The sequence below is a fragment of the Crocodylus siamensis genome, chromosome 7 (assembly GCF_052110815.1).
Source record: "Crocodylus siamensis isolate JL-2025a chromosome 7, ASM5211081v1, whole genome shotgun sequence".
In the NCBI taxonomy this organism is placed as follows: Eukaryota; Metazoa; Chordata; order Crocodylia; family Crocodylidae; genus Crocodylus; species Crocodylus siamensis.
This window is the reverse complement of record NC_143401.1, coordinates 88073438-88098977: the sequence shown is the minus strand read 5'-3', so window position 1 is coordinate 88098977 and position 25540 is coordinate 88073438. Positions and strand designations below refer to the sequence as shown.

The 25540-nt window shown below is 39.7% G+C and overlaps 1 protein-coding gene across 5 annotated transcripts in view; it reads left to right on the top strand.

The window, feature by feature from the left end:
* The window catches only part of ATRNL1 (attractin like 1), a 1104086-nt gene that overhangs the window by 305837 nt on the left and 772709 nt on the right, over window positions 1–25540 (top strand). For all 5 annotated transcript variants that reach the window (XM_090056522.1, XM_090056523.1, XM_090056521.1 and 2 more), the window contains exons 18-19: window positions 214–432; window positions 4192–4329. In XM_090056522.1, coding sequence (XP_089912648.1) covers window positions 214–432; window positions 4192–4329 — 357 coding nt within the window. The remainder of the gene's footprint in view (window positions 1–213; window positions 433–4191; window positions 4330–25540) is intronic.

The window sequence follows — 25540 nt, the reverse complement described above, 5'->3', positions numbered from 1 at the left end:
GGTAGCAACATTCATCTACCTGTCTCTCAAAATCATAATTTGGTTCCAAACAAATTATGGAAGCATTCTTACTAAAATATTTTGGGAATGGTAATAGTCTGTGGAAAGAAGAAATTTTAATAGAAACTACATCTTGAGCTGAAGCAGAAATGTGCTATACTTGATTTAAAAAAACCCAAAACTTGTGTTATTTTTATGCTATCTGAAATACAGCTCAAAACTGCTCTGGATTGAGGACCTGTGGGCAGTGTTTGGAGCAGCCTGGATGTGGATGGTGCAATGATCCCAGTAATACAGGAAAAGGGCAATGTTTGGAAGGATCTTCCAGAGGACCAGTGAAGCCTGCCGGGGTGCACTCTCATGAAATGGTCCTTGAAACTAGTCTGTGCTCAAAAGAGAAAAATTATGAATGGTCTTTCATCCATTGTCCAGGTAAAACCTACAGATTTGTTTTATTTTGTCTTTTTTTTTCTTTATTTGAAGGCATCCCTGTAAGAATGGAAATGAACTAGAAGGAGTAAGTTAGTGATGAGTAGCTGATTATCTCTGATATAAAAATGTCACACCAGAAGGTATCAAATGTGACGTTTTAAAAATAATCAAGATTTGCCTGTGTTCCAGTTTTATGAAAAAAGGAAACAAATGCAACAAAAATTCACATTTGGAAATAATTCTATTCCTGCTAATTTAGCCATTGAAATTTGGTTCCCATTTGCCACGGCACATTTTTTCCAAAAAGCATTCTGTGAAAAGATTGAGACATAGTTGTACAGGCCGATGTAAGAAGAAATGTTAATGCAGCCCCTTTAATTTACTATTGAGGATCCTAATAAATGTGTAATTATGATTGTGTGTACACTATTCAAGTTGTTCTGCTGTTAAACTAAGCTTCATAACATCTATGAAGCATCTAAATGTGGCAAGTTTTATTTATATGTAAATGGCCTCTCTATTTATCTACAGACCATGTTTGTGGTATCAATACCTTATAGCAACAGAACTCTGAAATATCAAGCTGGCTATGTTACTAGGTTAAAATGAACAATAAATATCTTTTAAATATAAATGTAAGTCTGTTTAATATATTTTATGAAAATGGGAAGCAACCAGGCACAGTAAAAACTTGCATTGAGATGTTAGCTGGCGTGCAAAGATAGATGCCCTGTACAAGCCCACTCTGGAAGTTAACTGCACAGATATCTGGTTACAGAATTTACAGCTGCTGAAGCAAGAGAACATTATAAACTCAGGAGGTTTAATAGCTTCAGAGCCAAGCCTGGCATTGGTTGTTAAAGCACTCTCAGTTCTAAGTGAGCTCTTAAAACCCGTTAACTCTACAGTGAGAATCCATTTAATTTATCTAGCTATGGTGTTAGTCTTTAGAGTATATAAATGATAAGCTCAAATTACAAAAAAAGGATCTTTGAAATAGAAAATTAAAATCCACTGAAAATCTATTTCCCCCTGTTCTCCTCCCTGCCCCCCAGATGTCCCTTTAATTTTTTTTAATCCGTTTCCCTTGCCTTATTTTCTTTAGTATTTGCTATTAGGAGAGGGCTCTTGAATACAAGGTGTGTTTGGAGCTGGACTCTGTGAACATTCATACAAGGGGCTTATCAGTATCTATTTTTTTCAGACCAATCCAGAATCAGGGGTTCAGGAGCTAAGGAACACAATGTTTCCGACTATCCAAAAATGTTACCTTAAGTAAAGTATCACGGGCACTTCTGCCTATATGTCTGCCTATTCCATCACTGTAGTTCCTTTGTTTTAAAAACACCTTTGAATGTAGAGAGGTAATGTTATTTTCCTCTTCTAGAAGGTGGACACAGAAATGATGACTTATTAAAGGCCACGTAGGAGCCTGTAGCAGAGGCAGGTGCTTTGCCCAGCCTTAGCTAAACGGTCATCCTTATAATTGGCTTCTGGTAACTGGTCTAGCTCCCATTGTGGGCAGTTTTGTCTTGGGCAAGCTGTGTTTTATCATTTGGTCTCAATTTAGAAACCCTAATTAAAGGGAGGAACACTATTCCAGATTTGGGGCAATGAGTGTTTGGTGCTCTGTTGGCTGGTGTTCACTGGAGGGGAATGTATGTTGAATCAGTCATTTAGAAGACATATTTATTCTGTTACTAATCTTATCAAGTAGAAGAGAAGAATCCAATACATTCTATTTTTAGAACTGGAGCACAGAAACTTTCTATTAAATTAGGACCTAACCCATGGAAGGGGAAAATACAGCCCATGGGCCAGATCCTGTTCACCAAGTGATTGTATCCAGTCTGTAGATGCCAAGTGGGTGGAAGGTGACCAGAGCAGTGCAACATGGGTAGGAGGAGGAGGAGCCCATGGAGGCAGGGGGAACCAGCCAGTACTCAGACAGCCCTGCCAGGAAGCTGCATCTGCTAGCCAAGGCCAGGGCTATTGGTGGGCATGGGTGGGTGTGGGTTCCCCTGAGCAGGAGCAAGTGGGGTTTGGTCCCATGCAGAGTGCCATGGGGACAGCTGTGGGCCAGATGGAGTGGGGGCATCAGGGTGGCTTGCACTGCACAGGCAAATTCTGCTGCATGTACCCCCGCCTGGCTCCCAGGACCAACCATGTGGGCAATTCATCCACACATGAGCGCACACCTCATATACCTACCTGCACAATATACAAGAATAAGACATTATTTTGAACTATTATGCAATTGCCTCTATATACACTATTAAAAAGAAAACCATAAATCAGGACAAAAATTATTTTTTGAAATAAAATTAGTTACAGTAACTGATTTTTTTTTTTTTTAAGAATCTGATTTATTTCTATAATCTATAATTTGTTAAAATGAGATCTTCTGAAAAAGATTTTATGTATACAGCCTTCAACAGCTCGCCAAGCCTTGTTAAGTGGCCTGCCAGCCAAAATAATTGCCTACTCCTGCCCTAACCCTTAGGTTTTTATCATGTTACTCAAAGTGTTATCTCCTTCATGCTAGCACTTCTAACATCTTCCTCATTTGAAAGGCCGTTTTTGTTTTTTCAGCCACTATTTCATCTACAGAAGATAGCACTATCCATGTGGATTGAAGAAGTGTATGTTTAGGTGGTATCAGTATTTTGGTACCAGTATTTTGCAGATGTGGCTTTACACAGCTTCTCACAGAGATCTTATCTGTTGAAAAGGAGAGAGGATAAGCTTTGTCTTTTCAGACTCCACATATAAGGTCTCTCAGAAAAGAGAAAACATTTCCTATCCAGTCTTTGGCATATGTTTGTATAACTGCTGTGGTCTTGCCCAAAGACCAACAGCATTCAGGAATTGACTGTTTTGGAGACAGCTCAATAAGTTGAGTGTTGAGGTTCCCATGTGCTCTCATCTATAAAGAGGGTACATATCAATACCACTAGCTTTCTCTCCTTCCCTCTTCCTGTTTCTGATGAGTCCTGACTTAAGGGGTCCAGTATGCTGGAAGAGTGCTTTATGTCCTTTTGTTGCATGGTCAGTACTACTTTTTCTATACGTTTGCCTAAGGAAAGGCAGGTTGGCATTTAGCTTGTTTGCAAGATTGGTCGAATCTAGTGCAGGTTTCTTGAGAACCTGTCATACTATTGTGGGCTTTTAGGTGCTGTGGGCAGTGGCAAGACTAATGGTTCTTGTTTTACCTGCAAAGATGAGCTGAGTTTGGAGTCATTTCAGATGATCCTCTTGTCACTTAGAGCTTTCAGGGCCAAACCTGTTCAAAGAAACTGGGATGGGCCATAGTTTGTTTTATTAGTAGAGTCCATTGATATTTTGTTGTTATTCTCTAGCACAGTAGAATGTGAGCTCTTCATAATTGGTGGCATTTAGGGAAAGCAATTGAAGTTAATCATCTGGCTGACTCTATGACTGGTTTTTAAAGTAACTTGGTAGAGTTTATGGCAAAAGAGGAGGCAACTTTTAAAGATAGGAACTGCATTTAGTTAGTGAAAGTGAGTCAAAAGTTGTTCTCTTGTTCCTTAAACCATCAAATCACCATATACTCAACATTTCTACGGTGTTGAGAATTTATATTTTGTCACAATCCTGTTTTAATTTGGTGTCATGTTATTTTATATATACAGAAATTGGACTCTAAGTCTGAAACATTCAGAATTGTTGTGGTCACTTAGTAACAGCTTTATTCTCAGAACTGAAATGGTAATGGCTGTTTCAATTTTTATATTCCAGCTTGCCAGTGTAATGGACACAGCACTTGCATTAATGGCAACGTTTGTGATCAATGTAAAAATCTAACAACAGGAAAACAATGTGAAACATGCATGCCAGGATACTATGGGGATCCAACAAATGGAGGACAGTGTACAGGTATGTATCTTATCAGGGAAAAAGAAATTCTTCCTTTTTAAGAGATACCATCATCCTTGTAAAATTATTTTTTATCAATTGCTAAAATATTCATTTGGCAGACTAAATGGCCTGAGCAACTAAACTAGAGATTTGGAGTCCAGATTCAGCTTTCTTAGTGAACCTTCACATTCAGAAATATTATGAAAGAATTATAATGTTATATATAAGCACTTTAAGGCTAGGCTGTGGCTTTAACACTCCAGGCAGGAGAGAAATGCTGTGCAATGATAGTAACGCCCGAAAGTACCGTGCCTAAGAATGGTAGCACATCTTAGGACAGATGAGGGAGTATACCCTTACCTACCTTTTCATAGTGTCAACTGCCAGCATGGCTGCTGAAATGCTGCTGTCCTTCTGTGCCTGGAGTCTGATGGGACCTGGCACCTATAGAGCATCTTAGTGAGTAGTGTGACAAGTGCCTTGTGCTCTGCCCCCTTTCTTGTGCACCTATGAAGGCCTGAGTCAAATTTAATCTCACTAAGTTTGCTTTAACTTGTAGGAGGCTTTCCACATTGAAAGATAATCATCTTGCAACATGTTCATTCTAAAGAGTAAAATAAAACAGCTGTTATTTTTTTTTATAAAGTGAATTCCTTTTCCAAATAGTGACAGTTTAAAAATGCCAACTTGCTCAACAGATCTGCTGTCTGCATGTGTTCAGAGTCATATCTGTTGGTTTTAGTGCTTTCTACCTTTGTTGTCACTCAGGAGCCAGCACAGCTGAGAACACGAGTGAGCAGGACTCTTCTCCCTCCTGTGAATAAGTAATGAATCTGTTTACTGTGTTCCAGTCTGTTGCATCTGGTCTTATCCTGTTGAAAGCAGTAGGGCTCCAGAGGTGTCAGTGAGATTATAATTTGAAGAGAGCGGAGAATGCACCAGAGCAACAAAGGGCTTCTCTGCAGAACCTCTAGTTTCAGTGATGATGATGCACAGGAAAGAAAGAATCTGGTTTTCAAAGCTTTATCTGCTGGGCTGCCTGCCTGGGAGAAAGATGTGTTTAAACTGAAGCTATGTGACATGGTCATTACAGGGCAAAAAGCATTCAATTTTAACAATCACCTTATTTAGAAATAAAGGTGAATTTTTAGAGCTGCTGAAACCGTATCTTTATGCCACTAAAATTGTTGTTTGGATTGCTAATTCCTTGGGTTAAAGGAACCACATCATCTTCTGTTTTGTACAGTACCAAAATCACTATTGGCTTTACATTGTACACCTTCATTCATAGATACAGATGACAATAAATGTAGAAACACCATCTCTTTCCCTGATCTGAGGGATACATGATTTTATCTTGGCCTGCATGATGCAATGGTAGTTTGGCATAAAGTTGGTTTTGTTGCTGGTTTGGCTTGGCCCTCATAATTCACTGGTGGTTTCCCCACATATGCAGTGCAGCCTTTCCATAATTTTGTTATAAGATTTTTATAAGTAATGTGCTATAAATGCTTGTTGGTTTGGTAACAAGTCAGTTTGAAAATATATAGTAATAGCTGATTAAAATCCATGAACAAGCTCCTATTGTCTTACTAATGCTTGGTTTGAACAGAAGAGCCCAGTCTGATGAAGGTTACAAGTAACCCTATTTTACTGAGTCTGTTTAGTTCTGTAATTACATTGGAGGATTCCTCTTTAGAATGAGATTTTTTTTATTCCAAATGGCATTTGCATATTGCCTCTGGGCTGTTTTCTCCCTTGCACTAGCGATTTTAAAGCCTGTAATATCTTCTCCTATATTTAAAAGAGAGAGATATTTTTAACCCCAGCAGTAGTTAAATTGGAGGAAGGAGGCTCAGTCAGGCAGCTGGGAATATATATAAATGTGCAGGTGACATTTATGCCCTGTAGCCATGACGATTATTTTAGAGGACTCTTACTCCTCAAGGGATATTAACTCTCTGAAGGGCTCACCTCTGCCTCAACAGATTAACAGGTTACATGAAACTGCACATCTGGTAAACCTAAGCACAGCATGCTGAAAATACGTGCAAGGGGATGGAAAGATTAATATCTACCCTTATTGACAGTTGCACATTTTCCTTGTGCTTTATGAAGCTTTAAATAATTCTTAATAGTTCTCTTATTTCCTGAAGTTGACAAAATGCTCTTTTGCTGTCTACAGCACCTTTATGGCAAAGTGATGTATTAAAGTAGCTTTTATTCTTTAGGGACACATTAGCTATCTAACCAAATAAGCATTCCATCACCTTTAGTGAATTATGTGTAATGCAGTAATGGCTAAAATCAATTTATAAGACTTGTAAAATTATAAATTTGGCCATGTGTTTCTCCAGCCTGAGTTACGTATTATGGAGGGAGTTCTTTTTTTTTATTGGTAGACATGATTTTAAAAAGGGCTATATAGGATTTGAAATGCTTTAAAATTAAGATGATCATTATTGCGAGACTTTCTATACATTTTTGGTTGGAGTACTATAATTTCAAGATTATACCCTGTAATACTGCTGCAGCCTTTGTGTGTGTTGATATTTTTCAGCGTTATACATTTCTAAATTTCCTCTGACATCATGAATGTGTTGCCCTTTGTGCCTGTTACATTGGTTGCCAAATTGGGGCCCATTGATCCATAGGTGATCTGTGGAGAGAAGGCAGGTCACTGATGATGATGATAGAATAGCTCCAGCAGGGAATGGGAATCCCATAGTGGCAGGCAGTATGCTAAGAAAAGTTGCATCCCTTCTCCAGAAGAAGCAGCAAACTAAAGAGAAGATGGAAAATCAGTGAAGAGAAGAACAGCATGATGGTTTACGAACATCCTTTCCAAAACATGGTTTTTAATTGCTGGTGTATTTGCTTGTTTCTTTAAGTTTTTGAATTTTTTGGGGGGAGACAGTTATCAGAAATGAGAGACGAGGAAGATGAAGAGTACTTCAAGAAGGGAAGAGACAAAATATTTATTACCCTACTCCGAAATGTATGTGTATTACTTTAATATATTCCCTTTAATCAATTTCGGAAGCTGCAACAAGGCTGTTGTGTGATCCTCAACTGGAAAGGATGTGGAGTAGTAAGAGTTGCACAGGATGATCACAAATGGGCAGGAAATTGGTATACATGTGTCAGGGGATGGAGACCCTATCTCCTGGTATATTCATTACATACAGTATAAACCGGTCTCTTGTCAGTGTTTTGGCAAGAGTATTTGTGTATCGCAGTGCATTCTGTAAGTGGAAGTTCAGAACACCACAGAAAACTCTGAGCCCAGAGCTCAGCCTGAGCTGTTGAACTGAGATGGGAAAATGCTTAGGGCAATCACCCCCGTTGCGTGTGTGTGCATAAGAGCCTCCTCTTCCCTTCTTCCCCACATTTTAGTTGTTTGGAATAGCCTCAGTAACATCTCAGACTCCTTGCTTTGTAAGAATTGAGATGTGCATAATGATTGAAACCATCCCTGCCTTTTTCCAAAGCTTGCAGTTCTTTAATGAAAAGTATGCTTCCATGTGGGCACTCCATCAGATTCCTTGTTATCAATGATACTAGCTGCGCACCACAGGGATGTGGGTCCCCAAAATACATACCCAAATGTGCCTAACGGAACTGAACAGGTTCCATTTCCGAAGAGCCTACGCATCCATGGAGCAGTGAGCATTTGTCCTATGCCTGTCCAGGAACACCGATGATATTACAATTACTAACAAGTTACTGATATGATAAACAGCATTTCCCAATGTTTATCATCATCACTTTTAATTTACTTTGGAATGAACACAGTTTGCTTTGCAAAAATATTTTATTTAAAACTTATCTCTCTGAAAGTTTTTCCATAATATATTTAAAGGTTTACTATAATAAGTTTTCCTACCAGCCGTGAATAGAAACATTTTATCTTTTGATTTTTCTTAGATGCTTGTTTTCTCTAGAATTGTTGACCTTCATTTTCATTCAAATATAAAATGTCTTCAAAACAAACAAATTCTGCAGCCTCACTAGGCATCCTGAAAAATGTCTTGACATCTAGAGTGCAGGAAAGGGAGACTATTATGCTCCTAACTCTTAATAAGGAAGTGATGTGTTTACAACACGTTTCAAAGATAATTGCCATCTTGTGAGCAGTTATTACAGGTGCTAGTAGGTCTTGAAAATTACATACATTGCAGTTTGCACCATTTTTGATCAAACCCTTGTAATTCTTTTTTCTATTTTGATGTACATTAGCTTAATGATTGGCATCCACTCTAACTTGTGTTTTGCCAGAAACTTGGCATGTCACTTATGAACTGATGAGCAGTAGTTTGACACTGATCATATTTTTTGTCTAATTAAATGTCATACAAAATTTTTGCTTGAAAATTACACCCATAAATTATACCCAATGCCAATTATTTGCTTTAATTATGTCTCTTAGTGAGGCTCTTCCATACTGTCTGTGAATACTCAGCAAAATACATGTGTCATTACAATTTATATGACTTTCAGATTGTATTTTTGGTGTATACAGGATACTCACATAAAGTATTCCCATGGGCCTGTTTTGTGATTATTGTATAGATATACTTCCTCTGTTCATTATTGTACGCAGTTATGCAGATAGATAGCTTGAATATTTTTGTTCCTGATTTGGGTATTAACTAAATACCATGACCTCTACTTAAAAGTTCGTTAGTTAGTTACAGAGGACATTTAAGCTATTATTTTATTGAGTGTAGGCATCAATATGTGTAGTAACTGAAAATATTAAGTATGTACTTACTTAATGTGTTTAGTAAGGTAAACTCGTATTCAGTAAGGTTTTTTGGTGTCCAGGATAACAAACCAATAACTAAAATGTGAAATACAATAATTGTAATCTACTTCAAGAAACAATTCAGTTTCATTCTGCTGCTGGGAAATAAGATATGTCTGGTGAACAAAATAATAAATCTAGCCCATACTCATGTGATTAAGAATTACAGGATCAGGCTCATTCACTTAACAAAAAGTGATAAATTGTGTGATAGCTACTGCTCCAGAATGTCAGGCGGCTATGTAAAGCTACAGCATAGCAATCTAGTACAGAGTTTAAATACATTATTTCTCCATTGCCTGCATGGTTGTTGTTTCAGCCCAAGACCACAGAGTCAACTCCCAACTGAACTAGGAAATATCAGAAATATTCCCATGTCTTCCTCTTAAGTGCAAAGTGACTTTTTCTGACCTTGTTTTCTCCAACATAAATTTATAGGACTGTACATGTCTATACAGTCAGTATGAAACACTCCACTGCGTACACTTCTTCCCTGGGGGGGGGGGAATTAAAAAAAAATGAAGAAATAGGGGTGACAGAGATTGATCAAGTTGCTTAACGCAGTGTTGGAAGGTGTTCAGATATTACAGGGATGAATATGAGATATGAATCTACATAGAATGGATTAGAATTTGAATGAATGCACAGCATTTGCATTTTTTGTCAGTGGCTTTTAAAGGGAGTTATTTGTCGGTACTATTGATACTGTTTAATATTGCATATTCAGTAATTAACTAACAAGCAGTTCAAAGATGCAAGACATTTGTAGTTAAACATTAGCTTCTAGATATGAAGTAACTGGAAATGAAGGGTACTGGGGCTCTGACTGCTGCGTGATGGGAACTGCTTTTGAATTGCTCTGTTGGCACTCTCTGCTTTGTTTTGTACTTCTGTATGTTGTATAACAGGAAAATGGAAAGTTTTTTTTAATCAATTTTAGAACAAATAGAACAAGAGCTCTGCCAATAGTCCAAGGCAACAAGAGAAATCTACTTTTGAAAATAAAAAAAAAAAGGATTAAAACAATGTTATGTCATGGTGGCAAAATTTGTTGGGATTATTTTCACACTCATTAAACATGTACTTAGTCATCAGTGTTTAAAGAATTTTACTTTAGGTACTTATCTTGCCATTGTCTTTAGACAAGGTATTTTCTAAAATTATTTTTCAAATATGTGGGCTTCCAGGAGAATATAGTTTCAGATAACACATGGCACTGTTTGCAAATGTATAATGCGTTTAATCTTCACATAATTGAAGTTCTTTGTTGTCTTGCCATTTTTTTCATGTCATGGTATAAATAAAAATAAATGAATATTCATGTGTACTTGGGGGATAAAAAGTAGAGTGATTTCTGCTGAAATGCAGTTCATTTGTTGTCATCTGTTGCATTGTCTTTATTTGCACATGCAAAACTAAAAACATTCTGCTTGTGCCTGTTCATTAGGGCTGTGAGAAGCTTTGGTCCCTGATTTGGTTTGGCGGAGATTTGACCCTATTCGGTGGCCAAATCTCTGAATCCAGATCAAATCAGGAGACCCTTTAATCTCTCTGAATCGAATCGAAATCCTCCAAATTGATTCCGGGGGATTCAGAAAGATTCAGCGAGTCAGCCATAGACACAGCTTTAAATGTTTTTTCTACATACCTCAAGGTACCAGGCATGGCTTATCAAAGCTGTGATGCTGGGGTGGATGGAGTATCCCACAGGAATGCGGGGGAGGGGGGCGGTCCCCAGTGTGCTGGGCAGCAGACTCAGAAATGGACCAGAAACACTTCCGGTCCACTTCTGGGTCTGCTGGGGGGATCCCCTGCGACCCCCAGCTCAGCAACTGGTGTGTCCCAGGTCTGGGGGGGCATCCAGGGTCCCTCCTCAGCCGATCGCTGAGCTGGGAGGGTGTGGGGGGGGCCGCCCCAGCACGCTCCCTGGCGGACCTGGAACTTCTGAGCTTGCTGACGAGCACACGGGGAGGAGGGGTCACTCCTGTGGGATGCTCCATCCACCCCAGCATTGCAGTATTCATAAGCTGTGCCTGTTACCTTGAGGTATGTAGAAAAAACATTTAAAGCTGTGTCTATGGCCAAATCGCTGATTATCCAAATCAGCATCAAATCTTCAGATTTGGATTCGGGGACAGTTGATCCAAATCAACAAATTGAATCACTGTCGATTCAGGCCTAATCTGAATTGAATATGGCCCATTTTGCACACCCCTATTGCTCATGCACTTTTCTTCATAAATCCCCATTATTGCATACTATTAGTGTTACTGCTGGAGCAGTAGCCAGAGTGGAAGTGCTAGAATGGGTAGGGTTTTTACCACTGCTGAATAGGGTTTGATGTGGCAGTTGGAATAGTCAGCAGGCATTTTATGGTAGTATTCCCATCAATGGAGCTGTAATGATGAGGATTTTCGAGCAAATGCAAGAGTAGATGTAACCATGATGCATCTGACTGTTTCATAGATTAGTTCAATAAGGATGTTTTTCAAGCACAACTATGTCATCTTTTTTTTAACTTTGTATCCCAGTGTTTTGTAGTGACTGTGCTGAAGGTGGTGATCTAGCTGCTTATAGGAAAGGTGTTGTTATTTTTACCAGATATTCTTAAACTTACTACAAGACCTGTAGCATGTCAGGGTCCCAGGGGTGGCTGTGACACCTTCTGGTGGCTTTGTGATCGTGCTCTGATCTGCCTCTAGGCTGCTTTCCCTTCTTTCCTGCTATACCTTGATGGCATAATAATAGTAATGGGGTGGCTTCCCGTGGGCCTTTGCCTGGCCCCAGTCCAACTGAACCTCACTGGGATGCCCTGGCACCCTATGGGCTTCTACTAGTCCCAGGCCCCTCGCTGAGCCTCATTGGTTGTCCATGCTCCACAGGGCACCTCAAGCCTTAGGGGCCAATTGCGTGGCTCCAATCCCCCACTCCACATCATGCCCGAACCCTTGCAGGTGTTATGGTATTGTTGTTTCTTGTTGGGGCTTTGATCTTGTTGGCCTCTACCCCTTTACTTTCAACTAGGCCTTCTAGCCTGGGCCCACGGTATCAGACCAGGCTTTGAGGCACTAGCTCTGGTCTAGGCCTTTTGGGGACTGGGCCAGTGGCCCCTGTGTGCTGGGCCCCTGGCCCCTATCTGACTGCACCCCTCTTGAGCGCTGGGCCTCTGGCCCTTATCTGGCTCTGTGGCCTTACTCTCTCTCCACTCCAGGCTCAACAGTTTGGGTTTTTCTGTTGGAGTTTTTACATAAAAACAAACAAACGGCCAATTAAGTTGGAAGGAGGATGAGTGATTACTTATCTTTAGTCTGAATTTTGTAGATTGTAAAATCATATACAAGCTCTGAATAGACTGAAAGCAATTGGTTGCATTTTTCAAATTGTACATAGAAAGTAATTAGTGATGGTGCTGAAGTTAATTGCATATTAGGGATGCTTAGAGCAGGTGTGGAGAAGCATCAGCACAAATACTCTGGATATAAATATTTTATAATCATGTTAGAAACAGCTATATAATGCAGTTTAAGAATGGAAATCTTTTCTCCCCAAGGATCACTTCATTTAGGTAATATCACAGCATAGCGGCACTAATATTTGTTTTCTTGGTAGTCTCAAAACAACTAGAGATGACTGTATTTTGCTTTTAGGAATTGTATGATACTATTTCAAATAAGCAAAACTAGGCAGCTGATGTAGTTACAGATAGTTGGCATGAAGAACAACAGCCTTTGCAAAGGGAAATAAAAAGAAATATATTTTTAAATCTTTAAAAATCTATCAAGCAACTTCTTTGACATTCTTTTAAAAGTAAGAGGTTGTATCATTTTGTTTACAAGTAATTTTGAATTTTAAGGTGGCCGGGCCTGATCCTGCAGTATTGCAAGGCCTCCTAAATTGTATTGAGTGGCCTTCTTTCCTGGTGCCTGAAATAATACTTGAAAATACTGAACACTTCTCAGAGGAAATGTAGCTCTTTCTGATGCCTTCTAGAATAGGGAGATAGTTTGCTTTCCGAGGTTCTTGTTCTGCTTTTCCCCAGCGTAATTTGTCCACATAAATGCTTTCATGGTGAGGGTGCTCATGCCATTAGCTCAGTCAGGGACTTTTTGCCTTAGTCCTACCCATATGGAGCCACCATCATCTGCCTCTTCTTTTCCACGAGGATCAAAGGCGATGCGCAGTTCCTCCTCCTCAGTTTCTCTCTGCTGTCTAGCTGGAGACAGGGTGTTTGTTTTTAATGCCTACGTGCCAATTCAAAGCCTTTCTTGAATCCTGCTTCCTCCTTTTCCCATTCATTGTGTTTTCATTTTACTTCATTGTTGTAATTATTTCTTTCCTCCATTTCAAATTTATTTGGGTCAAAGGGCTGAGAAGAGAAGACTCCTATTCTGGTTTTCCAGCTGAGATGGGGAGATTTCAAAAAAGGCACCAATCTGAGATTTGTTGTGCGTGAGGCACTCACTGTCTAGGACAGTGGTCACTAACCAGTCGATCATGGAGCCGCTGACAGTCGATCTTAGTCTGTCAGAGGCTCCATGATCAGGAGTGGCAGGACACATGTGGCTGGGATGAGCCATGCCCCCTGCCACCTGGGCTGGGCTGGGCAAGTGGGGTCAGAGCCCGGGCAGCTTGTCTGAGAGGCAGGGGGCAGCAGGGCAGGACATGGGGGGGATGGAGCGGGGCAGGTGGGGGGTAGGGGTGGTAGATCCTGGAGTGCCAGAAAGTGATCTTCACCATAAAAGGTTGGAGACGACTGGTCTAGGACTTCTTTACTTTGTGGCAACTGTGTGTCCTTTCTTGAAGGGTTGAAGGTTCCTTTTATTTTTATTTTCTTTTTCTGCTCTTCTTGAAGAAAGCCAGTTCTCTGGGCAGTGGGACTGTCGTCTTAATTGGCAGAGGTCTGAAATTGTCCCTCGTATGATGCAGGTTTTCTGGTGACGGACACACCGGAGGCTTCTGTTGCCTTGTGGAATCCCACAGTTCAGACAAGTGCGTTATCTGCTGGCCCTTCAAGCCCTGGACCAGAACTGGCCAAGAGAAGGCGGTCTTGCTTGATAGATGCAGGAGACCAGCATCAGACCCGAGACTGCCTGGTACTGCTTCATTTTGCAGACCTTTATCCTTGGCAGATGCATGGTCACAGTTCCCTTGCATTTCAAGGTCATGCGGCAGAGGAAGACTCAGTGGCCAGTTGAGAGGATATAGGTGCCCTGTGACCCTGTAGGTGCCTTTGTATTTATGTGGTAATGTGCAGAAAGGAATGCAAGACTGATGGGCCTAGAAAGAGAATGGGCAGGGATGAGCATGGTTTTCATTTAAGAATGAAGGTACTTTCCTAGGACAGGAAAGTTGTGGGATTTAGTCTTTGTTCCCAGGAAGCAGGACTGTTCTGCTCCTCTTGAACAGTCATTCTGCTAATGACTGATGAGTGCAGACTACACAAACTGTGATGCAAGCAGGGGCTGGCAGTTGTGGACAGTATGGGGAGCTTAGGCAGCTAATCAATGTTTTAGGAGTCAACCTGAGGGAACAGGCACCTAAAGTTAGATGTGTGGTGCCTAACTTGTAAGCACTTAAGTTTTCTTTTGGATCTAGCCCTAGAAGTTGTAGCAGCTTTTAATATCTGTCACTAGTGGCACTTTCATTATCTGTTCTTCATGGTTCGGTGTGGGGATGGTGTGCTGTGCTGCATCACAGTGATGAAAATGTGTCCAGAGTACAAAAGTCTTCAAAAGTTATGGGGCAGTGATAATTGCAGAAACATATCACTCCCATGAGATCACATATTTGAAGAAGGGGCATAGTTGTTTATTCCATATAAATGACTGTTATACATTTGTGTTTAGCCAAAACAAAATGGTTAAAGTAAAACTCATTTTACCACTGTGTTAAACATTAATTTTCTTTTATTAATCTAGTTAGCCACAGAGCTTTAACTCCCACTGCTATTCTGACCACAGTGTAATGATATTGGTCCAAAGGCATGTTTTTCGTGTAGCCCGTGGCAACAGTTGGTTTTAATAACTACAAAAGCTGTGATTCCAAGCTATTAATCACCTGAAAGCAATGATCCAATATTCTGACCATATATCATGGATTATTTAAAAACAAAAGACAGATGTTCACAGTGCAGATTAATATAACAAAATGCATTTCTATATAAAATGATTATACGAGGAAGGTTCAGATTTACCTTCAAGGTAAAGAAAGCATCTAAATTCTGATTCCCAAACCATCATCAATTTTTCTTTTCAGTGAGTCTGGAGATTGTGCAAGAATAATAGTTTATTATATTCAGGTAACATAACCGAGCTGAAGCACAATATTCAGTCTGTTAACACAGAATATACAGATCATTATTTAGAGACTTTTTCTTTCTTTTTTTCTTTTTTCAAAGAACCACATTTTTCTTTATTTTTACTATAATTCTTTTGTTGTCTCCAGATTTTTAAATTAGGAAGACCATATGCTCAGCTGCATGGCTCTTGTTAATCATGATAGGAGTTGTACCTGCTTCTGGTAATGTAGCTCTTATTTAACAGTGTTGTAGACTGTTTTTAAATCGAGCTAGAAACATTCATGTTCTTCTGTTTTGGCTAAAGTGTATCTTCTAGAAATGCATCTATTCTTGGTTTTTAAAAGGCAAGAGATTGTGAATTTACCACTTCCTTTAGTACTTTGTTTCAGTGGGTAATCACCTGAATTGTGAAAAATGTGTTGCCTAATTTGAATTTGGTTGGCTGCAGCATTTTGCCATTTGTTCTTATTATGCCATTCTCCCCTTGATTAAGTAACCTTTAATTAGTACCCAGGGAGTTTGGGTACTCAGAGCATGGACAGCTGAAAATGTAATGCCTATGGATAATACATCTTGAACATCCTGTAAGTCCAAATTGGATTTATGGGTACTACAGCCATACAGCAATGCATTTAATTTTCACATTGGCATCTTGTGATTCAGCTCAAACAGAATGGTGGTTACTGTGTTAAAACATGGCACAGAAGATGGATGAAACTGGGAAGAAATGGTGAGAATCCTTAACTATAGAAGAACCTCATGAAAGAATGGGAAATATTTTTCTGCTGTTTCCTGTCATACTCTTATGCTTTCACAAATCTTTACTGCTTCACAAAGCACTGTGAAAACCCACACAGCCAGGCCTGTGCTTTTAAAAAGTAACATTTTTGATCGGGATAAGGCAGTATGCTGACTCTACAGTTTCTTACATTGATTCATTTTTAGCCATAGGAAATACCCGAAGATACCTTGAAAGTGAAGAGGTTTGCTAATGTATTGAACTGATACATATATGTGTGTGCATGTGTGCACACACATCTGAACTTGTTTCTCGCAAATAACTATGGAAAAGCAATTTTATAATGAAATTGGAACTGAAATCTTGATTAGGAAAGATGTGCTTCCTGTCAGAAATATGCAGTCTGAGTGGGTGCTTTGCAGAGAGTTATGATGCTAAGAGAAATGTATCCAAAGGACTAGTACATCATTCATGTTCTGCGAAAAATGCCTAGTTTAGCAGAAGCATGTGAAGGAGAAATTGTAATTTTTTAATCCCAGTTTTGCAATTGCTTATGGATTAACCCTAAAAAGTTGCTTAATTTCTGTGTCCGTTTTCCCATGTGTTAAAAGTTTTACTGATGGTTGGTTACTCATCTACTTCACGGGCGTATCAGGTACGCAGAAATTATTATTTGTAAAATACATTTTAGCACAAGGTTTCTAATGCTATAGTTTAAATACAGTAAGGTATTCCTGACATGTTGCCATTCAAAACATCTTGAATGTTTATTTTTAATTTTTTTAAATCTATGCAAAATCTGGCGATTGCTTATCACAAGACCAGATTTATTGCACAACATTAGCTTCTCAATAGCAATTGAACTCTTGTTTGAGCTATTGCTTTTTATTGTTCTTTGAGGTTGGCCGTGAGGGTGATGCCAGGGACTTGACGAGAGAGTACAGAAGTCTTCCTTCTTTCCTCAGTGTGGCTCACGTAACTACCAGACCATTTTAATGCCTGCTGTCAATGAATGCAGGGGTTGTCAAAATTCATCAGAGTACATACCCGTTTGAATCTGATTGTGGATTGTAGTACTGCTGTATGTGGTCAGGTACCTATTGTGATACTAAGATAAACTATTATCTAGTTTCTTAGTGAGAATAAAATGATATGCTTGTCCGTCCTCACAAGAGCTTTAACAAATGGCTGCCTTATTTTCAGATCTACTAACATTTAAGAATATAGAGCAATGAAAAAGGTGCCTCCTCAATTACATTTTACCGTATAAACTTGCAAGAATAAATCATAACAGTCTCTATATTAGTTAACTCTTTCCTTAGGCTAACAGTATGCTTTTACTGACTCATTTTGTATATCACTACACTGAATGGAACATTGAGTAGAGCATAAAGATGAAAAAAGCAATGAATGTGTTTTTTAAATACGGACTGTCTTCTTACAAAGAGATGTGTGATGTCTACTGCTCTCAAAGGCTGCACTTTGGTGACCGAATAAGTAAGTACATGGAGAATAATAATGCCAAGAAATTTTTATTTATTCATTTATTTTGGTTTTGATTGCTGACTGAAAGGGCCAATCTTCTCCTATCTACCAGTTTGAAGAAAGAATGGAGCCTTTACTGCTGAGCCCTGAAACCACCTTGAGTGTAATGGGAAACATTAAAGGGTTCTTCCTTTGGAGAACTGGTGTATCATTAGTTATTCTGTCATTGGAAGTGGCTCTGCTTGCCAAGAAGTCAAAATAGCATGATACACATTATGAAAGTGAAAAAAAATTGAAATGTGAAAATTGTCAATTGGTGCCTATCATTCTAAAACTCTTGCTTTTGCTAATCTTATTTGTAAAATGTCTCGTATTAAAAAATGGAAATAAAAAATAGAAAAGGTACTTAATTTACACTATATGTATTTTTTCAGGAGACTCCTAAAGTCTTTTCAGGAAGCTGAAACTTGTCAGCTCCCCTCAGACACCTTTCTCCTTAATTTGCTCACAGGAAACTGGCAAAAGAAGGCACCTTGCCAGCTGCCTCAATTGAACTTCTTGGTGGGTGGCAACCCTTGGGTTGGAATCCTGCTAATGGTTCTAGTCAGGGAGGTGTATAATGCAAGCATGTCAGAGATGATTGATGTGTAGCATTTAAAAATGTAATACTACTAGTTGTAATGTGTTGCAGTGGGGCCCTTAAGATTCTATGAGAACTGTGTGTTAGAGTGCAAGGAAAATCTGCGAGTGATTTTTTAGATCATTTAGATACTATTAAAGTAATTGGACGGTGGGGAATGAGAGTGAAGACCGCAACTCAAGAGCCCAGGGAAGAGGACAGGACAGTTGTCATGTGTGAGTGGTTTTTTTTTTTTAAGGATAATAATGAAATGAGAGCTGAGGTTTATCATGCTAACACACAGAAATGAGTGATGTCTCCGACTCCTGTTTCCATTGAACAGGTTTATGAGCATACATGGACCTTGTAGGTGTCGCCAAGGAATTTGGAAGACATTTTTAGTGCCAGTGGAGAAGGTTCTTATCTTCAGTTGTACTGTAAGGATGGAATAAGAACAGGGGAAAATGACAGGCTTTTTGATTTTATTTGCAGCAAATCAAAGGCCATTTGTAGATGTACTCCAGCAGTTTGAGGGGTGGGGCGGTGTGCTTTAATTAGAGCAGCTTGGAGCATCACATACATCAGTGTCCTTACTCTGAAAAATGGTGGTGGGGGTGCTTTAACTAAAGCTAGTTGAACAAGCTTTAGTTAAAGTGCTCCTGTTGGCCATTTTTCAGCATGGGGACACTGATGCACATGATTCTGGAGTCTGCTAGAGCACAATAATTACCAGACTTGATTAATGGAGTCTGCTTCAATGCGCTGTAACTGCAGCACATCAGAGCAGCCGCCCTGCATGTGTATAGGCTCTCAAAGGTACTTTTGGTAAAGAGAAGTGGATATTTTGTCTTGAGGCTACCTGAGACATGCTAAAAGAGGGAACGATTTCATAATGGCCTACAGTGGTAAAATTAATATAAAGATTATGGAGTACGTTGGCCAGACTGAGAGGATAAGGAAACACTGAATAATCACTTAGATTACTGGATAATAATAGAGACTAGATATGTGTATTCTGTGTGGAGGAATAGTTTGTATATGGTAGAGCAAGTGAAATGTGAAAGAGCCATGACTGAACAAATGTTAATCTTGTGGAGGTATGTAGCAAGCTGGCAGTATTTTCCTGAAATGCTACACTTTGTTAGCATATTCCTTAGAAAACGTAAGGTAGCTGCTGTTATCTCCACTATGGCCAGTGGAGATAGTACTCCATGCAGATACAGAAAGGTAGAAAGTGCACTCTTGTGAGTATTTAAAAAGAAAAAAAGAATCTATTTTTTATGCTGGGCAGGCATGACCTAGGAATGCCAGCAGTTGACAAACTGGGAGAGAGAACTTAAGTTGAATTTTATCTACTTATTCATTTTTAATATAACCAAATTGAGCAAAGATCAATGTGGACATTCCTTTAGAGCAGCTTAGGCCACATACACGTTCGAATGATCTGAAAGAATTCTCCCAGGTTTGTTTTCACAGTAGAAAAACTTACTCGGAGACACCTGAACAGATATTTGAAGGCTGAACCCTTAAAAAGCACACAGGGTACAGTATACACATCTCAGAGTGCTGTGTAGAATCTCTTAGCCTGCTTGGAGACAGATGGTAGCAGTGTATGGGTCAGTTCTGATTGGCTGACCCAGAGTGCTCATGGTCAGCCTGTGTCTCCTTGCAGCCTAGTGTGGGATTGTGAAGAGGGTGTGTTCTTCTGCCTGCTGGGTTGGAGCAGCAGAGTCCAAGAAATGACATTTTCTCTCTGGGGGGGGTGGGGGGGGGCAAAGCACCTTGGGGTGCTGGAGGACTGCTGTGGCTTCTTTGAGAAAAAGCTTAAAGGGTACTAACTCAAAGTAAGGATGTGGAATCATTCTTTCATTAATTGCTAATATACCTTTCAAGTGACTCATTGACTCTGTTCAGTTTTCCAAGTTCTTGCAGTTGCATTTTATTATCTGTTGCTTCCAAAAAATGACTCAATTAACACAATTTCATGAAAGTTTTAAGGCGATAAGAGAAGGGTTTCACTGTTGCAAGTGCAGAACTTTTCTAATCAACTGTTATGTAATGGTTCTAGCATATAACACAGGATGAATTGTATTTTTTTTTAATTTACAGATGTAGTAAAGGGAAAGTTTCTTACACTTTTCATATTTCATTACTAGATAGCACAAACTGTGAAAGAAGGTTGACATTTGTGGAAATGTTACGGTTCTTCAGGTTGCTTTTGTCTGTGATACAAGTAAACAGGTAGAAATCAATAACTTCCCTTTTCTTCCAGACACACAGAGGTAATTCACAGAAATAGGAGTCAGTTGATTTGGAGGTCTATGATAAAGATACTAAGGGTCTATATGAATCAAAGCCATTTCCCCTGAACAAAAAAAAAAAAAGTATATTGGGCACTTGCGGCTGGGGAAGCAGCAGTTCCTTACTCTTCACCTGCTGCCTCCATGGGCACCCAGACTGCAAAAAAGGGGTGTGAAGCTGGGGCTCCAAACCGCAAGCCAGCTTTTTAAAGTTCCAGGATACAGCAAGCCTAGCTTTGGAGAGACTTTCAGATTTAGTGCTCACAGTGCCTCAACTCGTTAAAAGGCGGATATGGAGCTGCACACCTTGGGTGATGCCGGCCAACTGTTTTAACAGTACCAGGTACCAAAAGCCTGATATCAGGGAGATGCTCCCCAACGTTAGGTTCACAGTGCCCCCTACAATGCAGCAGGGGATGGGGGAAGGTTCTCTGATCCCCAGCTGCAAGCACCAGCTTAAAGAGATAGCTGTGCAAACAGTGGGAGATGGGAAAGTGCCTTCATCCTTTACTGCCAGTGCTGGGTGTTTTTTTTGAGTGCCGCTAGGGTTGAGGGAGTTTTCCCCCTCCCCCACTGCATGTGTCGGATACCCCTGAAAACAGCAATGCAGTGGGAAATGGAGAAGCTTCCCCCACCCCCAGCTGCCCATCTGGTATTGTCTGGGGATTAAGCAAGGGGCAGCTGGGTTTGGGACTTGGGGCTGCTTCCAGCCAGTCCTTCCAATTAGGTGGGGTGTCCCTTCCCCAAGGGCTGCCTTCTGCCAGACCCCAATGCTCAGCTGAGCATCAGGATTCGGTAAGAGGTAGCCCTGTTCCCTTTCAGATTCAAGCTGTCCCCTGTCTTATCCTCAGGATCTAATGGGGGGAATGGGGAGCTGTGTCCCTGGCCCTGGAGCCCCCCCTCCCCCCTCCCCTCCAGTACCCTGAGGCTTGCTGGGACCTAGCATCTTAAAAACCCTTTTGGAAACTACAGAGCAAAGTTCTTTAAGGTGGAGGTTCTGGTAGCCAGATACCCATCCGATCATCTGACTATCAGCACCAGGGCTGGGTTTCAGAACTGAGCCTGCCCAGGTCATGGTGTTGACAATCAGGTGCTGGCACACCACACATTCAAATGACAGTACCATACAAACCAGCCACAAAGATATTACAGATTTTTTGAATAATACCGTAGTGGCAGGTTTATTATTTTATGTCGCCAGAAATTCTGTGAACATGTGACCAGTTGCTACTTGTAGTACGATCAACAATTGAATCCCAGCAGAAACGTAAGAGGTGCCAGGGTTCTGAGAAACAGGGAGCCGCTGACTTTGAAGTTGGTTACAAGGAGCCATAATTTAAAAGCTTTTAGAAGGGAAGAAGAGAAAGGCTTAGATGAGCTGTTAAATTGCAGTGGAACATGTAGCTTTTTACTTGTCCGAAACAAACAGGATAACCAAAAGTTGGGACCACTTGCCAAATTAGATACCTGCCAGGAAGTTCCATATGATTCTGCTTCCTAAGAAGCTTCTTTTTTAACGTTGCTAGCCAATAATAATCACCCCAGGTGTTCCAACTTCTGTACGATGCCTCTTTGTAAAATACCTATCCGTTATGTAACTATCAGTATGAAATGTATTGCAAATATGAGGACCAGAACAGTGATGTTTACATTAAATATACTGAAAAGTGAACTCCTATGCACATGGAACATAATTTGTGAAAACTTTTGTCTTTTCTTGCTTTGGAGAAAGCACATTTCCAACCTGCAACGAATACTATTTACTGAATTGTGTTCAAGACACATTGCAGAGACCCATATATCAAAATGTGAATGTAAAGCATTGGCTTCCCAAATGCATATAAACAGAAGTCCATAAACCAACCACAGAAAGTCTTTTTGGCTGACTCTAATCACATGATGGTGCTCTATAAAAGTCAGGGAAAATGAAAGTGGATAGGCCTCAGAAAAAGTAGGTGGCCAACTTAAGGGAAAGTAAAGCTACCAAACAGGTTGAAAGGATTTTTCCTTTCAATTTTTTTGTTTTTATTCTTAGCTTGAATTGTAAGAACAGTTTCTTTAAACCAGGTGGCTTCTGCACTTTCTTGCAATAAAGTACATGCAAAAGCACTTCCTTGAGAGAGCTGATTACTAAATTGCTGGTGTTGTCTTTAGCCAATTTAAGGTCCCAGTGAGAGACCTGTTAACATAACTATAGTAGTTATTGCATGGACATGCTCTTTGTGATGCTTCCTAATTAATTAATATATTCCTATAACTTCTTTGCTTCCTATTAGGGTAGCTAGATTTATAAATGTGATTTCCTCGAATAATTATGAATACAATAACAGAGTGGAATCAACTAAAAAACAGGAAGATGTTTGTAGTTTGGGGGTTTTTTTTTTGGATAATTCATGTATCTGAAACAATTTTATAGTATCCTAGTAGAGAACCTGTGGTTATGGCTGAGGAGAAAATTGCATTAGAAAGCTCTTCTTACAGAAGCCTAAAACTTTCTGAAAAACAGTTAACCCCAGGGCATTTAATTTCTTACGCTTAGTGTCTATACAAACATGATTTTTTGTATTTCTAGGAGTTTGGTAAAATTCCCATGGTTTGAGCTGCCTGAATTTGTGAATTTATTTTATTTTATTTTATTGAACATTCATGTAGTTAGAGCTTTACACTATGAGAGAACTGCTAACATCTATGTCAATAAAAAGACAGCTGATTTGAATACACATAGGAAATGCATATCAAACACTAAAAACACCATGCATAGTGAATGTTGAAGTTATTTGGATTTAATTTTCCTCAGTAAATCGTTGGCTGTGTAAGCACATTTCAAAGTGTTGTGATTTCAAGGACTGATAGTTAGTTAGTCACCATACCATTTAGATACAGTTACCAAAGATTGATAATTGATACTACATCTTTCCATATGTTACACTGGGTGTGCCTTCATGTACATAAAAGTGCTTTAGTTAATGATCATTAAATTTAGTACCTCTGGGCATATATACATGTCCTCCAGAAGTTGAGGGGGAGGGGAGCTTTAATTAGAGATGCTCTGAAAGAGCGAGCTTGAGATAAAGCAGCCCCGCCGCCATTTTGAAGTGTGGGGGCGCTGATACATGAGACGTGGGAGACAACTGGAGCTCTCTAATTGCCATGCTCTAGCATTCCCCATGTATGCAAGCATTCACAAGTGAAAATGTTAGGCCAAATTCATCCTGTATTAGCATCTTTGCGTTCAGGGAATTCTTCTCTTATCTTCCATGAATTTATACCAGGGTTCAGTATTTTGTGAGCTCTGAACTGGTACAGAAATGTACCACATATAAAAGTTACCCAAGACACTCATAACTAATATGGGGACACTTTTAAATCATGCTAATAGTGCAAGCCATTTGCCATCTCCAGTTGATTTCAATATTAAAGGCTTAAGGTGCTTAGCTGCACAGCTAGTTCATGCAGGCACAGGGTATGTTCAGCTGTTTACACCTCCTTATGCCACTTCACAGATCAGTTATCATGCCATTCACATTACTGGCAGACTCATTAATCATTCAGCTGATAGTTTCATGGCTTCTTAATAGCAGTGCTGGAATTGAAGACTACTAGTAAGTTTCACAGCTGCTTTTAGCATCCTTGAAATTGATGGCTGCTAGGCAGTTGTAGTGTTTTTTCCTCTTTCCATCCATGTCTGCTACCGCAGCTATTAAACTGACACTGCTGCACAGAATTGGAGCCAAAGAGATAGGTATAGTTCCTGTTCCTGATCCAAGAAGATGAGCAGCAATTTAAGATTGCGTGAGAAAAAAGGCACAATCAAACATATGACATTTTATACATTTGGTATTTTTCCTGATTCATCCATTGTAATGAGAGAAATCTGTAAGAAGACCTCATCACTCCTACAACTAGAAACTTGCTTGATACTTGGCAGGTTCTAGCTAAACCCTAACTGTCACATGGAATCTTTGATAAAGATACACAATGAATCATGAAACACCAATAGTGTAAGAGGTATTAAATAATGGATTAATTATTTTCCAAAAAATAAGTATGCTCAATAGCCCAGTGAAGTACAAAGCAAAACCCAAAGAACAAAGTTCCAGTAATAAATTTAATACTACAAGTCCTAAAACTGAAGTTATCAGTTATCAGCCGGTCTAACGTGTGGAGGAAATTATTTTTGTGCAGTAAATCTTACAGTCTGATGATATTGTAGATAATAGCAGAAGTTGCTGATGCAAATAAAATATGGATGAAGTGTAATGTACCTGCTGGCTCTGTCAGACAATGGTGTAGCTTGGGCAAAACATAGTTCCGCTTCTCCATTCACTTGCTTGTAATTCAAGGAAGGCATAGTCAAAGAAAATCCCAGGCTTGATTTTCCTCTACCTATACATCTATACAACAAGTAGACATATAGGCTAGGGACAGAAATTGCACACAAACTGGTACAAGTGATCAGAAACCAGTTCAACTCTATAACACAACAGAAAATCAGTGTACATAAACTGTTTTCATAATGTCCTAAACCTGTTTAAGATAAACCTGATGGACGTACTTTCAGACTTAACTGGTTCAGGTTAAATCGGTTTATTGAACTTCTGTCACAGATCCCCTCCAGATTCAAGTCAACTCATAGTCCCCCAGCATCTTAGGATGCTTTGCACCTCCCCACCAATCTCCCCTCACAGGGTAGGTGGGCTAGCCTTGGTGCAAGCTATCTGCTCCAGTGGAGCAGGGAGGCATGCCCTAGCACCCACCCCAGCAGCTTCTGCCTTGGGCCACTGCAGACAGGTGACTGCATTTCCAGAAGCAAAAGTGAATGTCTGTTCACTTGCTTATCAGTTCAATCTACGCGGTTCAACCTCAGCTGAAAAGATTGAATCAATTCAGCCTTAGGCTTTTTGACTGTCTGTACTTAGGCCTACCAGTATGGTGATTTGCACCACAGAAACTACTCTGATACAAATTCTTAATAATAATA